The sequence below is a fragment of the Acipenser ruthenus genome, chromosome 7 (assembly GCF_902713425.1).
Source record: "Acipenser ruthenus chromosome 7, fAciRut3.2 maternal haplotype, whole genome shotgun sequence".
Taxonomy (NCBI): domain Eukaryota; kingdom Metazoa; phylum Chordata; class Actinopteri; order Acipenseriformes; family Acipenseridae; genus Acipenser; species Acipenser ruthenus.
In genome coordinates, this window is record NC_081195.1 from 35,974,213 (window position 1) to 35,990,474 (window position 16,262).

A 16,262-nucleotide genomic window follows, 5' to 3' on the forward strand; every position below is an offset into this window, starting at 1 on the left:
TTAAATATATAATACGATATTACTTTAGAATTATTAAGAGTTAACTGTACAACAGTATGGTGTTTAAGTATTTATTTTTTATTCGTGTTCAGTTTAAAAATATTAGTGTGTTGCTGATGCCAGTGTTGGTAGTTTTCTGGTTAGAGACTGTACTGGTGTGCTGGCACACAAAAATACCGTCAATGTACGCTTAACGTGCTGCCAAGTGAGTGCTTTCAACGCATTGGTAAATTATTTGATATTCTTACATATTTGATGTATTAACACGTTTTTTTTTCTTGGTAGCAGTCTTATAATAGGATTAACTAAAATATGTAGAGACCCCCAGTTGCAACCAACTGAAGGAGCATACTAACTGGGGATGATCCCGTGGTAAATACTGCTGTGGTTCCAGCTCCGGAGCCGTTGGGATCCAGCTCCACACTTTTGGTCCAGCTCCAGCTGTTATTAGCTATTGACGTTTTTTTTTAATGGTTGAATATGGGTTTCTGCAGCTGGAGCGGATTCCATAACTCGCAAACTAAGTAGATTCTGGAGGTCATTGACACAGAGGTAGATTAAAGCATAGCTAAAAACTTACAAGTAAAAGTAATAGCCACCTTGAAGAGCTTGTGTGGTAAATGTAATGAGTTCTTTTCAGATCTAACTTTTCTGTACAGCATTTCCAGATTTGTTTTGCAGGTTTATATACAAAATCCATTAACACAAACAAAAAATGTTCCATGATTGCTTACATATGTTTATATAATAATTCAAGGAGGGTTGTGACATTTTGAAACCTGTAGTCTATTATTATAATTACAGTATTAGTTTTTTTATGGCACATTTTCTCTCTGTCTTGGTCTAATAATAATAATATACAACACAGTTAACTCTACAGTAAAATACATTTCAATAAGGGTATATATATATATAATATGTAAATAATTGAGTGCTGGGACTAATCTGAAAAAAAAAAAGTTTTGCATGTATGTCTGTGTCAATCAGAAATACGAATCGCTACCTGTTTTGCCTTGCACTGATTTACCGCCTTGCCAGAAGTTGGCAACGGCTGTGGCTTCTAAATTAGCAATAGGAAAAATAGCACTGTGTGGGATTTCTATGTATATAAAACAGAAGATCAACACAGCCACTCTTGGTCCCCTATTTACTTCTAGCTGTCAAAAAAAAAAAAAAACAAGTCTAGATTAAATTGCACGTGCAGCACTATCTGCCAAATAGTAAAGTTGCAATGGCAGGGATTAGTAAAAAATGTACGTTCTCTACTTTGTTTTACCTGAAAAATAGTGTTACATATAATAACTTTGATAACATTTGGCAAATTAACAAATATTCAAATACATATCTAAATCCTGAAGAGGTATCTGAACATGAAAATACCACATTCATTCCAGCAATATGTGTTACATATTATGATACGTATTACTGTAATATACATTTCATTTCACAGTCTGCCTGTCACACACTATGCTGTGAACAGGATAGCCTTGATTTTGTACTGATCTTCACCATGTTTTTATTTTATTATTCAATCCTAGCCTCCTGTGTGTGTTACAGGTTGCATTTGCCTATAACCTTTCACTCCCTGTCCTCTTACTGTGTGATTATGAGCACTCTCTTTATAACCCTGCTCTGGGCTTCATAAAAGGTAATGCTGCAGATACCAGAATGCATGTTTCTTGTTGATAATTGTGGAAGACTCCTTATATCAACAGAAATATTATGTACATTAAGGTACTTCTGTATTTACATTGTTATTTTATATACTTTATTTTGTTCAGGCTTATTAGAAGCTTAATTGGTCCAATTAAGTAATTTAGGGTACAGTTGGAACAAAAACCAGGAGGGACATTGGCCCTCCAGGACTAGGATTGGAGACCCATGCTCTCGAGGATACTAAATCCCATTACTCAGTTAGTCCAGTAGTTTCTGAAGACTAAAGACTTGTAGTATCGTACTAACTGAAACAAATGTATTGCCAACTTTTATAAAACTGAACTATTCATAACCAAAAATGATCTAAAATGATTTGAAATCTAAAATGATTTGAAAAGAAAGTGTCAAAACCAGTTTCGTCCTTATCCAACTTAATGTAGGCCTATTTAAATAATAATAAATAATTCCAGTACGACTTTCCAGTGTCTCTACTTTCAGTCTCTCTTTTTTTTTTTTTTAATTTGCTGCTTTACCTGGCCGCCAATCAGGGAAGGCAGCGTTCAATCTGCTCAAGTGTATTCCATGCAGTTGTGCACTGCAGAATTGCTGTGGAATCCTATGGGCCATCCTTCACAGTTTCAACAATATCCTTTATACACTATGAAATAAAGTTTTTGCTCCATTGTATAATTTTGCACACGACAACTGGCCACCATTGTACTGAGAAATGAAGCTTTTATAGGCTATACCTGAAATATTCGCATTTCTGATTCAATTTACACATTTTATAGTCAACAATACACCTTTGGTCCTATAAACGAACGCATTTGTTTTGTGTTTGAATTTAATAATGAGGACTAATAAAAGATGTGTTTATCCTTAAACGCAGCTTCATTCATTTTTGGTGGTGTTTTAGGAACATTTGATTATGCATGTGAATTTGGTTTCAGAAAATGGGAAAACATTTGCATGCAACTGATCCTTAGTACTTAGGTTTCTGAAAAAAGAGATTTTGATCTTGTGATGAAAAAGAAATATAATATAAAAATATAATGAGCTGCATCCATCCACTGCGATTGAGCACCCCTCAGCTCAGTTCCTGTTTGGTCGCGCACTACAATAAAGAGCTTAACCCTGAGCTCTGTACTAAATCTGCAAGTTCGTTGGAATTGACCCCAAAGTCTCTTTAATATAAGAACATAAGAAAGTTTACAAATGAGAGGAGGCCATTTTGCCCATCTTGCTCATTTGGTTGTTAGTAGCTTATTGATCCCAGAATCTCATCAAGCAGCTTCTTGAAGGATCCCAGGGTTTCGGCTTCAACAACATTACTGGGGAGTTGGTTCCAGAGCCTCACAATTCTCTGTGTAAAAATGTACCTCCTATTTTCTGTTCTGAATGCCCCTTTATCTAATCTCCATTTGTGACCCCTGGCCTTTGTTTATTTTTTCAGGTCAAAAAAGTCCCTTGGGTCAACATTGTCAATCTGTTCACATCTAGTCAATTATTCTGTTATTTTTCGCATAAATACAATAACTAAATGACATTTAAAACTAGCAACAGCATACTGTATATACCAATGGTGTATATTTTGTTAAATACTTTGTCAGCACTTAATTCTGTTGACTGTGTTGGTTTTAATGATGTATTTATTGTGATAATTAGCAGGCCAAGCAGAATTATACTTTTTCAAAACAAAACAAACAAAGAAGCATTTTGATTTGTGAGGGAAAGTCAGCTGAGGGCATGATTATCTATCCACAAGGTATTCAGAATGATATAACGCTACCCACCTTCCCTTGGACGGTATTGTATGATGTGTTGTCATTTATAAAACAGTAACTCGATTTGAGGGCTAATACAAACATTGTGTGGCATTGTGTGTTGGTGCTGAGGTAAGCTCTGTCCGTGTTCTGTCTCGTGAGCTCTTTTGCTCTTTTGTTGGCAGATGTTTGTAGCCCACACAAGGGGAGAAGGGAGCTATCCTGTCGTGAAAAATAGGTAACCAAGAGGTGTGCCGCCAACATGGATCAACAGGCACTTTTGGGGCTGAACCCCAATGCGGATGCCAACTTCAGGCAGAGGGTAAGTTGCAAATATCACCTGTTCTTTATCCAAAGGCTCTTATTCACAGTGTGTTCCTGTGAATCTGTGTCTCTTAGTACATAGTGTGTTCCTGTGAATCTTTGGCACAGCATATACCCACTATTGTGCTAAGCCCCGCAGGGATGGAAATACGACTTCTTGCATAACAGTGTTTCTTGCATATTCCAGGTTTTAATGTGCTTGATTAGTGCTGTGCAATGGGAGTCTTATTCCAATCTAGGCCCTTCACTATGTAGCACACACAGGAGCTGCTCAAAAGTAGAGTCTGTCAGGTTACATCTTTCTGTGCAGATGCTAAACAGCCTCTCAACAGGTGCTAGAAAGTCCTCTGCCCAGAAAGGTGTAGCCTGACAGACTGTAAATCTGAGCCGCTCACGATGATTCGTTGTAACAGCAAGTTGAATTGAGTCCATATGCTATATCCATATAACAGTTACTCCTGCAGCTTTGTGATTAACTGTTTCTTTCAGGCTTTGGCTTACTTTGAACAGCTGAAAGTTTCTCAAGATGCCTGGCACGTTTGTGCAGAAGCCTTGGCTAAAGGCATATACAGGTATGTGATTGCTTAGTACTACAAATGCAGTGTCTTCACCTGTGTTTCTCATCCACACACACCAGAAGTGACACAGAGGCGATGCGACAGGTTTGAAAACTGCCAGACCTATACTATTACAAATTGATCAAGACTGGTATTCATCAACATGATGTGGAAATTATGAGTGTCTTCTCTGATGTTATTTCAACACATATGGCAATAAATCATACACACCAGGCTTATCCATTTCCTTTGAAATGGACTCCCATATATTGTCTTTCAGATCTGTGTCTGTGTCAAAGTTCTGGGTATTTCTTCAATGGTATTTCAAGTATTACTGTTTTTTCCATCATTTTGGATACTGCTTCACCCTGCTGGACCACATGCATTGACGCTGTTTTCTGATTGCTCAATGCCCTAGTTGACGCGGGTCAAACCGCAAAAAGTGGGATTCAATCCTATTTATTTTGCATCGCCCGTTGTGTCCCTTGTGGTGTGAAAGATCAAAAGTGTAGGTTCTATTCATTTTGTCCCATCGCTGCACAGTTTGGCTTGTCGTGTCTGGTGGGTAGCAGCCTTTAGTCCTCATGTTCTGTTTGTGCGAGAGGACTGCCAAGCGAACCTGAGCAGTTCTGTCTGGTCAAACGGCACATAATGATTCCTGCAGCAATAAGAGACACACCACATACTGTTATAAGTAACATTGTACTCGTGAGTTTCTATTAAACATGAAGAAGGCTCTGTGCACGGGACGACATCTATACACAAGATAAGATGTACTGGATTGGTTTATTTCTCTTAACTTTTATTTTTAATTTTTTTTAATTTTTAAATTTTAGTCGTTGCCAATTATTTTTTATTATTTTCTCCCAATTTGGAATGGCCAATTATTTTATTAGGCTCAGCTCACTGCTACCACCCCTGAGCTGACTTGGGAGGGCGAAGACGAACACACGCTGTCTTCCGAGGCGTGTGCCGTCAGCCAACCGCTTTTTTTCACATTGCGGACTCCCCATGCAGCCACCCAACAGTGTTGGAGGACAACGCAGCTGTCGGGCAGCTTACAGGCAAGCCCGCTGGCGCCCTAGACTACAGGGGTCGCGGGTGCGCGGTGAGCCGAGGACACCCTGGCCGACCTAACCCTCCCTCCCCCTGGGCGGCGCTCGGCCAATTGAGCGCTGCCCCCTGGGAGCTCCCGTCCTCGGTCGGCAAAGGAATAGCCTGGACTCGAACTCGCGACGTCCAGACTATAGAGCGCATCCTAGACTCTACGCGAGTGCTTTTACTGGATGCGCCACTCGGGAGCCCGTTTAAGTGATTTATAATAGATTGAGTAAACCAAACGCTCGCAAATATTGGTTTAATAAATACCTTGTATTCAAATAAATATCAGAGCTGGTTTACAGTGTCGATGTTTTGGTTTTTTTTGCATGTTAACCAAGGTAATCATGGTAATATCTTTTGAAGAGTTGATTCTGTTTATTACAACACTTTCAACACATCAAAAGCCTCTTCTTCAGGAGTAAGTGAATCGATTGCCCCACTCTGTATGTATGTTTTGTCGTATCTTGTGAGCAGTTGTAAAATAGTTTGTGTGTGTTTTTTTTTTTTTTTCAGCGACGACCATGTTAAGTTTTTCTGCTTTCAGGTTTTGGAGCATCAGATTAAATTCAGGTAGGAGCTGCAGCTCTTCAGTTTTACTCTGTCTATATTGTTATATTGACCGGGGTAGGCGGGAGTATTTCTTATATAATCGTTGCTGTATTACGTTGCTCCCCCTTTTCAAAACAGGGCTAGTTGTGTTCTACTGGAATTACATTGCGTGGCTAATGGGAGCTGTAACTGTAGTGCCTTTATAACTAGTCACATGGCTAAGTTAACAGACAGGATTTAGACATTCTAATCCCTCCTATGCAGGGCTGGAGGGTAACAGTAGAATACATGACCTAAAATCCATCAAATAAAAAGCATATTCCATGTAATAATATGACTTATAATTGCAATAACACCCACGCTGGCTAGTTATAAACTGTATGTTTGAGCTATAAATAAATAAATCTCATCATGCAAATTGGTGTTATCCTTTCTTTATCGTTTTGTACTATTAGTATTTTTTTTAATATTATTATTATTATTATTATTATTATTATTATTATTATTATTATTATTATTGATTCTTTGCATCGTTTCCCAATCTAACCAACTATCTGTATTTTAAATACAGTTTTCTTTTGGACTAACCCCATAGGGGCTGCCTCATATTACCTGCTGTGTATTTTTTTTGTGGGACTGAATAGTTTTTGATTGTGGTTTGACAGATACGCCATGCTGACAGCAGTCCAACAGCAGCTGGTCAGAGAGACTCTGATGACTTGGCTTCAGTCTCAGGTGGGTGAAGCAAAGCTGGGTTACTGTGTGATGCATGCATTACTGCACAGACGCTTGTCCTATGCAAATAACATGGCATGTCTCAAGTTACTAGCCCTTTAATTGCTTTTAAAAAGCCCTCAATAACAAAACAAACAACTGTAACAAAGCTGGTTTAGGCAGGATTCTCAACCTGGAGCTCAGTGATTTGAATAATCGGTTTCTGCAGCTCTGTTGCTATGGTTCAAAGTATCGGTCTATTGGGATGAGCGGGTTTCGAATTAGCTGGACTGTGTTATAATAAGACGCCATGTCAGCACAGAGACGGTGTTAGAAACTGTAGCTTCTAGGGAGATTAAAACAAACCCGTTAACCTAGTGCCTCAACTGTAGATGGCGCACTACACAGTGTATTAACTATGCATATTAATGTGTATTGTTATCAAGAGCCAAGAGCAAAAACATTGGGCAACTCGCACCTAGATATTACTGTTTTTATTATCCTGGTGACCTGGATAAAGTGGCGATGAATGTATGGCTGTGTGTGTGTGTGTCTCACTTGCATTTTTACATGTAGAGTACACTTATCCAACTGTGATGAAACTTGCAAAGGACATTTTTTTATATTGAGAGTATCAATCTGGGTATATGGAGACACGTTTTGTTTATCAGTAAGAACATCTTGTATGCCGGTACATCTCTTCTGTGGTCTTGCTGTTTATTATCAGTAAGAATGTCTCTCATATGCCGATACCTCTCTGCTCTGCGCTGATGTTTTGTGTATCTGTTTTCTAGAAGTAAGAATGTCTCTCTGCTCTGTGGTTTTTCAGCTCATGAATGCCCAACCTGAAAAAACCTTCATTCGCAACAAAGCCGCCCAGGTTTTCGCCTTGATGTTTGTGATGGAGTATCTCACCAAATGGCCCAAGTTCTTCTTCGATATCCTGACTGTGGTTGGGCTGAACCCGCGTGGAGTGGACCTCTACCTGAGAACGCTAATGGCCATCGATGCTGAAGTCGTGGATCGAGACATTGTCCATACGGGAGAGGTACCATTCATACTGTTTTCTTTGCTGTGAAGGCTTCATTTGTTACAACAGTTTTGATTTCTGGAAGTTGTTTTAAAGGTGCAGTGTCCCTAGGGCTTAAAAAATATTTTGGGTGAATAAAAACAAACTGGACTGACAAAATGGGCCAAGTAGAATGAACAGAAAATGATAATTACCAAAACCCTGCTTTTAATATCCCTAGATTGATATAGTATATTATACAGCGTGTCCTACAAGTCAGATGTCGTAAGCATAATGAAGCATTAAGGCATGACGGGGTGAGTTGACTTAAGGCGTTATAAGGCACAAATCTTTCCAATAACAGTAAATATCACTAAGAAAATAGTTCCAGTGAAAAGTAAACATTAGTTTAAAAGCTTTATTTGAATACATTAATGTGAGTTTATTCAGAAATATAATAAATATTGATTAAAATGTGTATTAAGTAAATAATTTCTATATCAATTATGTTAACATTACTTGCTAATTTACTATTTCATCAGTGGACATCCATATTTAAACATAGTAAATTACATAAATACATCTGATACAACTTTTAATTAACTTTAATTATAGAGCACTGATTTTTGGAATAAATGTTCACTTGAACATTGCCAGATATTGTGCAGTTTGAAAAGCTGCCAGAGGAGGCGCTGCAGGTGAAAGGAGCGATGTCTGTATAATACTGGCATGGTGCCTTGCGGGAGCTTCTCCAGCTCTGCTGGTGTTGCTGGAGGATAGTGTGTTTTGTGTTTTCCACTTTCTTAGTTTTTTAATTACTGTTAAGAATATGTTAGTATTATTACATTCTCTTTCTGTAAATTCACTTTTCTGCTGTATGGTGGGTCATTCAAAAAAGCAATTGATCCCAGCTCTCCGATTTATAAAGCTTGGTATGCTGTGTTGCGCTCCATCTTTATTCCTCTCAGAAGCAACATAAAATTCCCAGAGGAGACTGTTCAACCCGTCCTTAGAAAGTACATTAAATGTAAGTCTACCTTTTTCTTGGAGACTATTTAGAGGCCTTCTTGTTGTGTTTCGTTTTGGTCAAGTTCGAGGTGATTCAGTTCTGGTTCAGTTATTTCACTGTGCCGTTTTTGTCTGGATTAGGAAATTAATCTTCATACCATTCTTCAGCCATTTTTCCATTAAAAAGATTTGACTCTGGGTCTGACATTTTTTGAATGAAAGGTGATGTGTCTGTTGAAAGGTTGTGTGGGATTTTTAAGTTTTATATTCATTTTTTTAACCTGCCTCTCTCATGGTTTTCCAAGGTTGCTGTTGACACACACATTCATTATTACTTTCAGACGTGTTCTCTTTACCTTCAGGAGACGCGTAGAAACACTTTAATCAAAGACACTATGAGGGAGCAGTGCATTCCCAGCCTGGTGGAGTCCTGGTATGAGATCCTGCACACCTACCAGCACAGCAACTCGGAGCTTACCTGTCAGTGCCTGGAGGTAGTGGGGGCCTTCGTCTCCTGGATCGACCTCAGTCTCATCGCCAATGACAGGTACGGCTCCAGTCAGTTCTCCCTGAGACCCGGGTTCCAATCTAGCTTGCCTCACAATTGAAAAGATCCCCACATGACTAGACAGCCCATTCCATACCATCACCACTGTCTGTGTGAAGAAGTGTATCCTTGTCTCTCTTAATTAGCTGTCCTCTGGTCCTGGTTTCTGTGCTGCGCTTAATTGGTTCGGGTTGACTATGTCAGCTCCTTTTAATATTAAGACTTCAATCATGTTCCCCCTGTTTCCCTTTTGTGTCTGTAATTGAAGCTTGTGATTTGTCTGTTCAATTCAAATGAAGTAAACAGCAAGACTTACTTATGAAGGCACTAGAAGATACGTTTGCCTATTTTAGTATCTTATGAGTTGCACTTAGATTTTTAATAAAAGTTACAGTTAAATTCATACTTAACCTTACTCATGAATGTTTTCTCTTGAAATATCATCAGTGAGTAAATGTATCGTGAATTGCTGCTTAAACTGATATAAATTTAAAAGGGAGTATATAGATAATACTGCACGGGGTAGGGTGTGATATTATTTTTATAATCTCTGGTAAGCAATTTCTTTTTCTGCCAAGTTCTGAAGTTCTGTGTTGCTTGTTGTGGGGAGGGGGGGGGGGGGCTTAGTCTGCGTCAGTGAGTTGTTAGACAGAGAGGGAACTGCAAAAATAATATTTAAAATAATAGCAACTTTGATAGCTTGAACAACATTTAAAATAAGGTGTGTATTATGTGAGACAGTACAGAGTGCCAGTTTTTTTGTTTTTGTTTTTTGCTGTCAGGTTTCTATGGCAACTTTTTTTTTTTCGAGGAGGCTGAAAAAAAGGTTTAGGGACCGTGATAAAATTACGCGCTTTGATATTTTTTATGCCCTGTTTTGCTATTTTTATGTTTGTGTTTGCTAACATTAAGTGGCTTACCTTCAGTCAGAATCAGAGCGCATTACAAAGCATCTTCGTCTGTGGATGGGAGATTTTTCGGGTGGCCGATTATATAGATGTTTACGGTGACTCCCCCATGGAAAATGCAGTTTGGCCCGAAGATTGAAAGCAGAGAGCCTGCTGTTTCAGAGGTAGTTTTTATGTTGGAAACGTGCGTTTCTCTTGGATTTACCTGATTTTCACTGGAGGTGGAGGGCTCTGGAGGGGTTTGTTTATGAAGTACACGCTAGAGAATTGTTGGAGATGTGTTGCTGTTTGACAGTTTGATAGTTCACGCTGGGGTCGCACTCTGTTGCTGTTGTTATTTTACATAGTAATATAAAATATGCATTTAGAAGACTATAATATTAAAAAACCAAGGAGCAAAAAAAACATGCATGTGCTATCTGTCTATCTATCTCTCTCTAGATATGTAATCAATCAGAATGTATAATCACAAAATAAAAATCTATGACAATCAATAATCGATCAAAGTTTCCACAAAAGATGTTGTCTTGATTTTTGTCTTGATTTTTGTCTTCGAACTGAAACTGCATTCGGCAGCTTGTTGACACTGGCTTGGGGTGTAAGGATACGCTAACGTTAGGATACAATGTGCATGATCAATATGTGCTGGTCCTCGTGAGCCTCTTGTATGGTGCATAGTAAGATCAAATGATCATTTAGTGATGGACTGTTTTGTTAAAAGACAACAATTACATGAGTTAGGGAGAGTATGTACTCCTTATACCAACTATAAAACACACTTAGTCATCATTCAAGAACCATTTGATGAACTGCAATGAGCAATGCGGTGCTCCGGTCTTGTATCGCGATAAAAACGATACATACCTCTATTACGATACTTTCTTTACATGTAGTGTATCGTTATTTAGGGATAGAAGTAAGACTCCCATTGGATAGCAGTTGGATCCATTCCTGGTTTTATTATGAGTTTATTATTATTATTATTATTATTATTATTATTATTATTATTATTATTATTATTTATTTCTTAGCAGACGCCCTTATCCAGGGCGACTTACAATTGTTACAAGATATCGCATTATTTTTACATACAATTACATTATTTTTTACATATTATTTTTACATACAATTACCCATTTATACAGCTGGGTTTTTACTGGTGCAATCTAGGTAACGTACCTTGCTCAAGGCTACAGCAGCAGTGTCCCCCACCTGGGATTGAACCCACTACCCTCCGGTCAAGAGTCCAGAGCCCTAACCACTACTCCACACTGCTGCCCTTAATAAGACACACCTGAGCTTTTTACCTCTACACTGGGGCTAATCAAGTTATAAACCTTGAGTGGGTACAAGAGCAAAATGCAATAGGAGTAATTTCCATCCCAGTTAAAAGTGTAGCTGTTTGTATCTATTGATTTAGCCTATATAAAACTATAACACATGAAGAGATCTATATCGGTATATATAGTTATCTGTAGATTTGTTGTAGTATATTCTGCAGCAATACGAAACTTCTGTAAAGTAGATGTTGTTTCATTTGTATAGATCTATATCCTATAGATTCTATAGTAAACATATTTCTACAGAGTGCTATTGTTAACAATTCTACATTTATTTTACATTTCTATAGTATTTTATATGACCAAGGGACTGATTTCTACAAACTACAATACATTTCCTTACATTTAGAATAGCTGTTGATATCGGTAAATGTGTACACGATTTCTAATCTTTAATAAATGAACTGAGGGCGGTCCTTGTGCTGCAGGTTTGTGAACATGCTGCTGGGTCACATGTCAGTGGAGGTGCTGCGGGAGGAGGCCTGTGACTGCCTGTTTGAGATTGTCAACAAAGGGATGGACCCCATCGACAAAACCAAGCTGGTAGAGTCGCTGTGTCAGGTGCTGCAAGCAGCCGGCCTCTTCAGCATTCAACAGGTATCCTTCAATATCTCTATTTCAGAAAGTGAGCATTCTGATGAAAATATATTTTGTTTTTCATAGTTTTAGCCTGACAGTCTGTGTGATAAGGATGATCTTGTTTGTCCCCAATTACAGCTACAGCTAAAATTTTGCATCACCCAGAATTTTAGGATTGAGACATCATAAAAAAACCCCAACAATTTAGATCTTTTTATTTAACCTCATGTAATCAAAGAAACGACAAAATGATATTACCGGAAGCCATAATAGTAGTACAGTATTTCATATTAGATTTTGAAATGTGACATTTTTCAGTTTTTGTCAGTTTTTCATTAAGTATATTAAACTACAAAGCGGTATGTAATTCAACATGTTAACGTAACATTATTCAGTAGGTTTTATTTGACTAGTTAATTCTATAGGGTAATGCAAAACTTTTGGCCATAGCTGTATACATAACTAGAGAGCTGCTTATACGACTGATGTTGCTTGTTAAGGAAGTTATTTGGTTCGTCCACCAAAATTTAAGAGTTTGTGGAATGTTTATTTAAAGTGATTTTATATATATATATATATATATATATATATATATATATATATATATATATATATATATATATATGTGTAGCTTCATGTGACTGTTTGTGATACTTTTTCAGCAACAAAATGTATTCACAATTACATAGGGATAATCGATTACTGTTCCAACCCTAATTTGAGATCTACAAAAAAGGGTCAAGTAACAAAAAGATCAGTCGTATAAAGATACTTAAACAGTGTTTATAAGGTAATGTCATGGGTTGCTGGGTACAATTTGTTTTCCAGGCAGCTATTTCAAAATGAAACAAAATTTGAATATTCATTTACATTTCGAAAGAATATTCAAACTTGTAACAAGCCACGTTCGTGTGTTGGTGTGTTTTTTTTTTATTTTATTTTTTTTTTTTTTTATAAAAAAGTCCAGCTCTGTGACTCTGCTTCTGATTCTCTCCCCAAACCCAGGAGGAAGACGTGGATTTCCTGGCCCGGTTTTCCAAGCTGGTGAACGGGATGGGCCAGTCTCTGATAATCAGCTGGAGCAGGCTGGTGAAGGTGTCGGATATGAAGGGTGCGCAGGACACCCTGCAGGCCATCGAGTCCAAGGGGCCTCTGATGCTGCAGCTGCTAGTGCACGAGGATGATGACATCTCCTCCAACATCATCGGCTTCTGTTACGACTACCTGCACATCCTGAAACAGGCATGTTCTACTGGGGCTGCTCGCCAGCACTGAGCTCTGTTAACATGCACAATGCAGTCATATTCAAGCGGTTCTACTGGGGCTGCTCGCCAGCACTGAGCTCTGTTAACATGCACAATGCAGTCAGATTCAAGCGGTTCTTCTGGGGCTGCTCGTCAGCACCTAGCTCCGTTAACATGCACAATGCAGTCAGATTCAAGCTGGCTGCTTGAGGGACCCTCTCCTAAGTCCTCTATACACCCCCTTTGGCCACTGCTTTTTAAATGACAGTTTGTTTGCGTTCAAAAAGTTGCCCTGCCAGAACTTATAACTTATAACAGGACAATTAACATGGTTCAGTTATACACGCAGTGACTGAAGGGGATATTCTGGGTGTAAAGTTTCAGATTGAAGTGCATCCAGGTTCACAACATTGATTCCTCCGAACCTTATTGAGGATTACATGTGTTTTCAGATTCAAAGCAAGGAATTACAAAAGTTTATGCATGAAATCATATTAACGGTGAATGAACCAAACCCTAACCCTTTTTGAGGATGACTTTTTAACTTTGTTTTTCATTTATTTTTTTACTTTATTTAGCTTCCGATGCTGACAGACCAACAGAAAAGCAACGTTGAGGTAAGACGTCTCATATCCATTGTTAACAATATGCCCCCATATTACATTACGATGCGAATTGCGGTTTTTCATTTTTCTATACTTTTTTTTTTGGTGCCTCTTTCAACACCTCATTAAACTGCAGACCACCACTACAAATGACTTGATGCTGGAAGTTTGTATAGCCAAATGAATAGGATATTTATACAGTATAATATACATTTCTGACAGATTCCTGATGAAAATCTAACTATAACTTTTGATCTGCATTGAGATGTTTATCTATGAATTAAAACCGTGGCAGATATACATTTGTCTCACCCGAAGATGTGATTTGAAGATGTTGCTGCACGGATGATTTGTGATTGTTTCTGTTAGAACCGGACAGGCTAGTGGTTTCCCCCTGCTTCTAATGCCTCTGTTGCTATGGTAAATATCATATTGATTATTTTACTAACAGGCAATCATGTTGGCCGTCATGAAAAAACTGACTTACGACGACGAATACAATTTTGAAAGCGAGGTAAGAAACTGGACACGTACAAAGGGAGTGGCCCTGAGAGAAATATTTTTCAAATACATGTACTTACTTTTCTATCGCTGTTGACATTTCTTGTAGCTTCCAAAGATTTCATTTTAAATTTGTTGCAGTAAAAATCCCTTAACTGTCATTTCTGTTCTGTGAATGAGGTTTGTTTGGTAGGAAAAAATTATAATTCTGACCCTTTTGCTTTTGGCAATGCTCCATAGATTTGAATGAAGTGCATCAGAGTGTTGGGTTGTTTATAGAGTTATTTACTCAGTGGCCTTTGATTTTATTTGAACAGGACCATAGCTTAACAGCCTTTACTGAAGGCTACACATTACATATATTTCTATCTGATTTTTCACTAACCTGTGTTACAAGTGCTCTCCTCCTGCCCCAGTGGCGTTGCTTTACAGTAGTGAATGATGTTTGCTGTGTCTACCAGGGGGAAGATGAGGCGATGTTTGTGGAGTACAGGAAGCAGTTGAAATTGCTGCTGGATCGACTGGCACAGGTCTCTCCAGAGCTTTTATTAGAGGCTGTCCGCAGAGTGTTCAACACAGCAATACAGTGAGTACAGGCACCTACCGCAGAGGGGACAGGGCAGTACAGTGAGTACATGCAGCTACCGCAGAGGTCCCAGGGCAATACAGCGAGTACAGGCAGCTACTGCAGGGGTTCCCAGGCTTGGGGCCACGGGATGGTTCCAGGAGGCCGCAGCACATACAGAAATGTTCTCTCCCAGATGACCCTGACAGAGCGATGTCCCCCACACCGGGGGATCAATTCATTTACATGAACGCTGCTGTTAGGGGCTGGGGATTATTTCAGATGTAACACTGCCAATGTGTGGTTTCTCAGTTGAAGATCTTGATGCATAAATAAAATAAACCATTCCGCTCCCGCTTACCTTCACAGGCAGGTTTGCATTTGTAATCAGACAGTGTTCACCTGAGTACAGCATATGGAGCATTTTTTTAAGTGTCCGAGAAATGACACTGATCATAATGAAAGCCCAGGTACTTCTACCAGTACAAACAAACAAAAAAAATCTAAATTTAAGTGTTTGTTAATGCCTTTACAGGAGCTGGCAGTGCACTGCGTTTATGGAGGTGGAGGTAGCGATCCGGCTGCTCTACATGCTTGGGGAGGCTCTCCCTGCCTCGCATGGGGCTCACTTCTGTGGGGACGTCGCCAAGGCCAGCGCCCTGCAGGACATGATGAGAACGGTAGGTGCCCACACCAGGACCATCAGTATTAACATATATACACTGCAGCCTGATATTCATGTGAACCAGCCATCTGAGATGGCTTTAGAATATAAAGTATACTCTATAGATACTCTATAGTATATATAGTGGACCCCGATATTGATGCGATACAGCCCTCTGAAATGTAATTGTATCAGATGGAAACGACGTTGCATTATAAATTAGCTGTACTGTTTAATTATTTAACTATACGTTAGAAAAAATAGTGTAAGGTGTGCTGTAAGGTGCAAGCTGATTTTCACTCTCTCGCACCCTATATGGTATACAGTATATTTACAAGGCTCACAGATACTTAACACATACATACAATAAAACCTTGATTTAAAGAGCATCTCTGTAAAAAGGACATTTCACAATTAAGGCCACTTTACAGTCCCGATTTTGCCGTCAATGTAAAGCCAATATTCAGGCCGTAATCAGCAGTTCCAGATGTAGTCAATGTTAAACCACCTCTCTAATAGTACGAACGTGCTGTAAAACTACCAAACCCTTTGAAATAATATAACTCATTTCCACATTTTGATTTAAAACTTTAAAAACTGCCCATTTGAACCCCCTCTTGCAGCAACT

At 38.7% G+C, this 16,262-nt stretch overlaps 1 protein-coding gene across 4 annotated transcripts in view; it reads left to right on the plus strand.

The window, feature by feature from the left end:
- Window positions 1–16,262, plus strand: part of LOC117416022 (exportin-T) — a 30,944-nt gene that overhangs the window by 832 nt on the left and 13,850 nt on the right. Inside the window, exons 2-13 of one of the 4 annotated variants that reach the window (XM_059026842.1) lie at window positions 3,605–3,741; window positions 4,233–4,315; window positions 5,915–5,971; window positions 6,616–6,685; window positions 7,494–7,712; window positions 9,023–9,228; window positions 11,905–12,073; window positions 13,061–13,297; window positions 13,878–13,916; window positions 14,356–14,418; window positions 14,822–14,991; window positions 15,506–15,650. In XM_059026842.1, the coding sequence (XP_058882825.1) occupies window positions 3,682–3,741; window positions 4,233–4,315; window positions 5,915–5,971; window positions 6,616–6,685; window positions 7,494–7,712; window positions 9,023–9,228; window positions 11,905–12,073; window positions 13,061–13,297; window positions 13,878–13,916; window positions 14,356–14,418; window positions 14,822–14,991; window positions 15,506–15,650 (1,518 nt within the window). In that variant the 5' untranslated portion in view covers window positions 3,605–3,681. The remainder of the gene's footprint in view (window positions 1–3,604; window positions 3,742–4,232; window positions 4,316–5,914; window positions 5,972–6,615; window positions 6,686–7,493; window positions 7,713–9,022; window positions 9,229–11,904; window positions 12,074–13,060; window positions 13,298–13,877; window positions 13,917–14,355; window positions 14,419–14,821; window positions 14,992–15,505; window positions 15,651–16,262) is intronic. The other 3 variants (XM_059026843.1, XM_034027038.3, XM_034027039.3) reach the window with 3 other exon arrangements.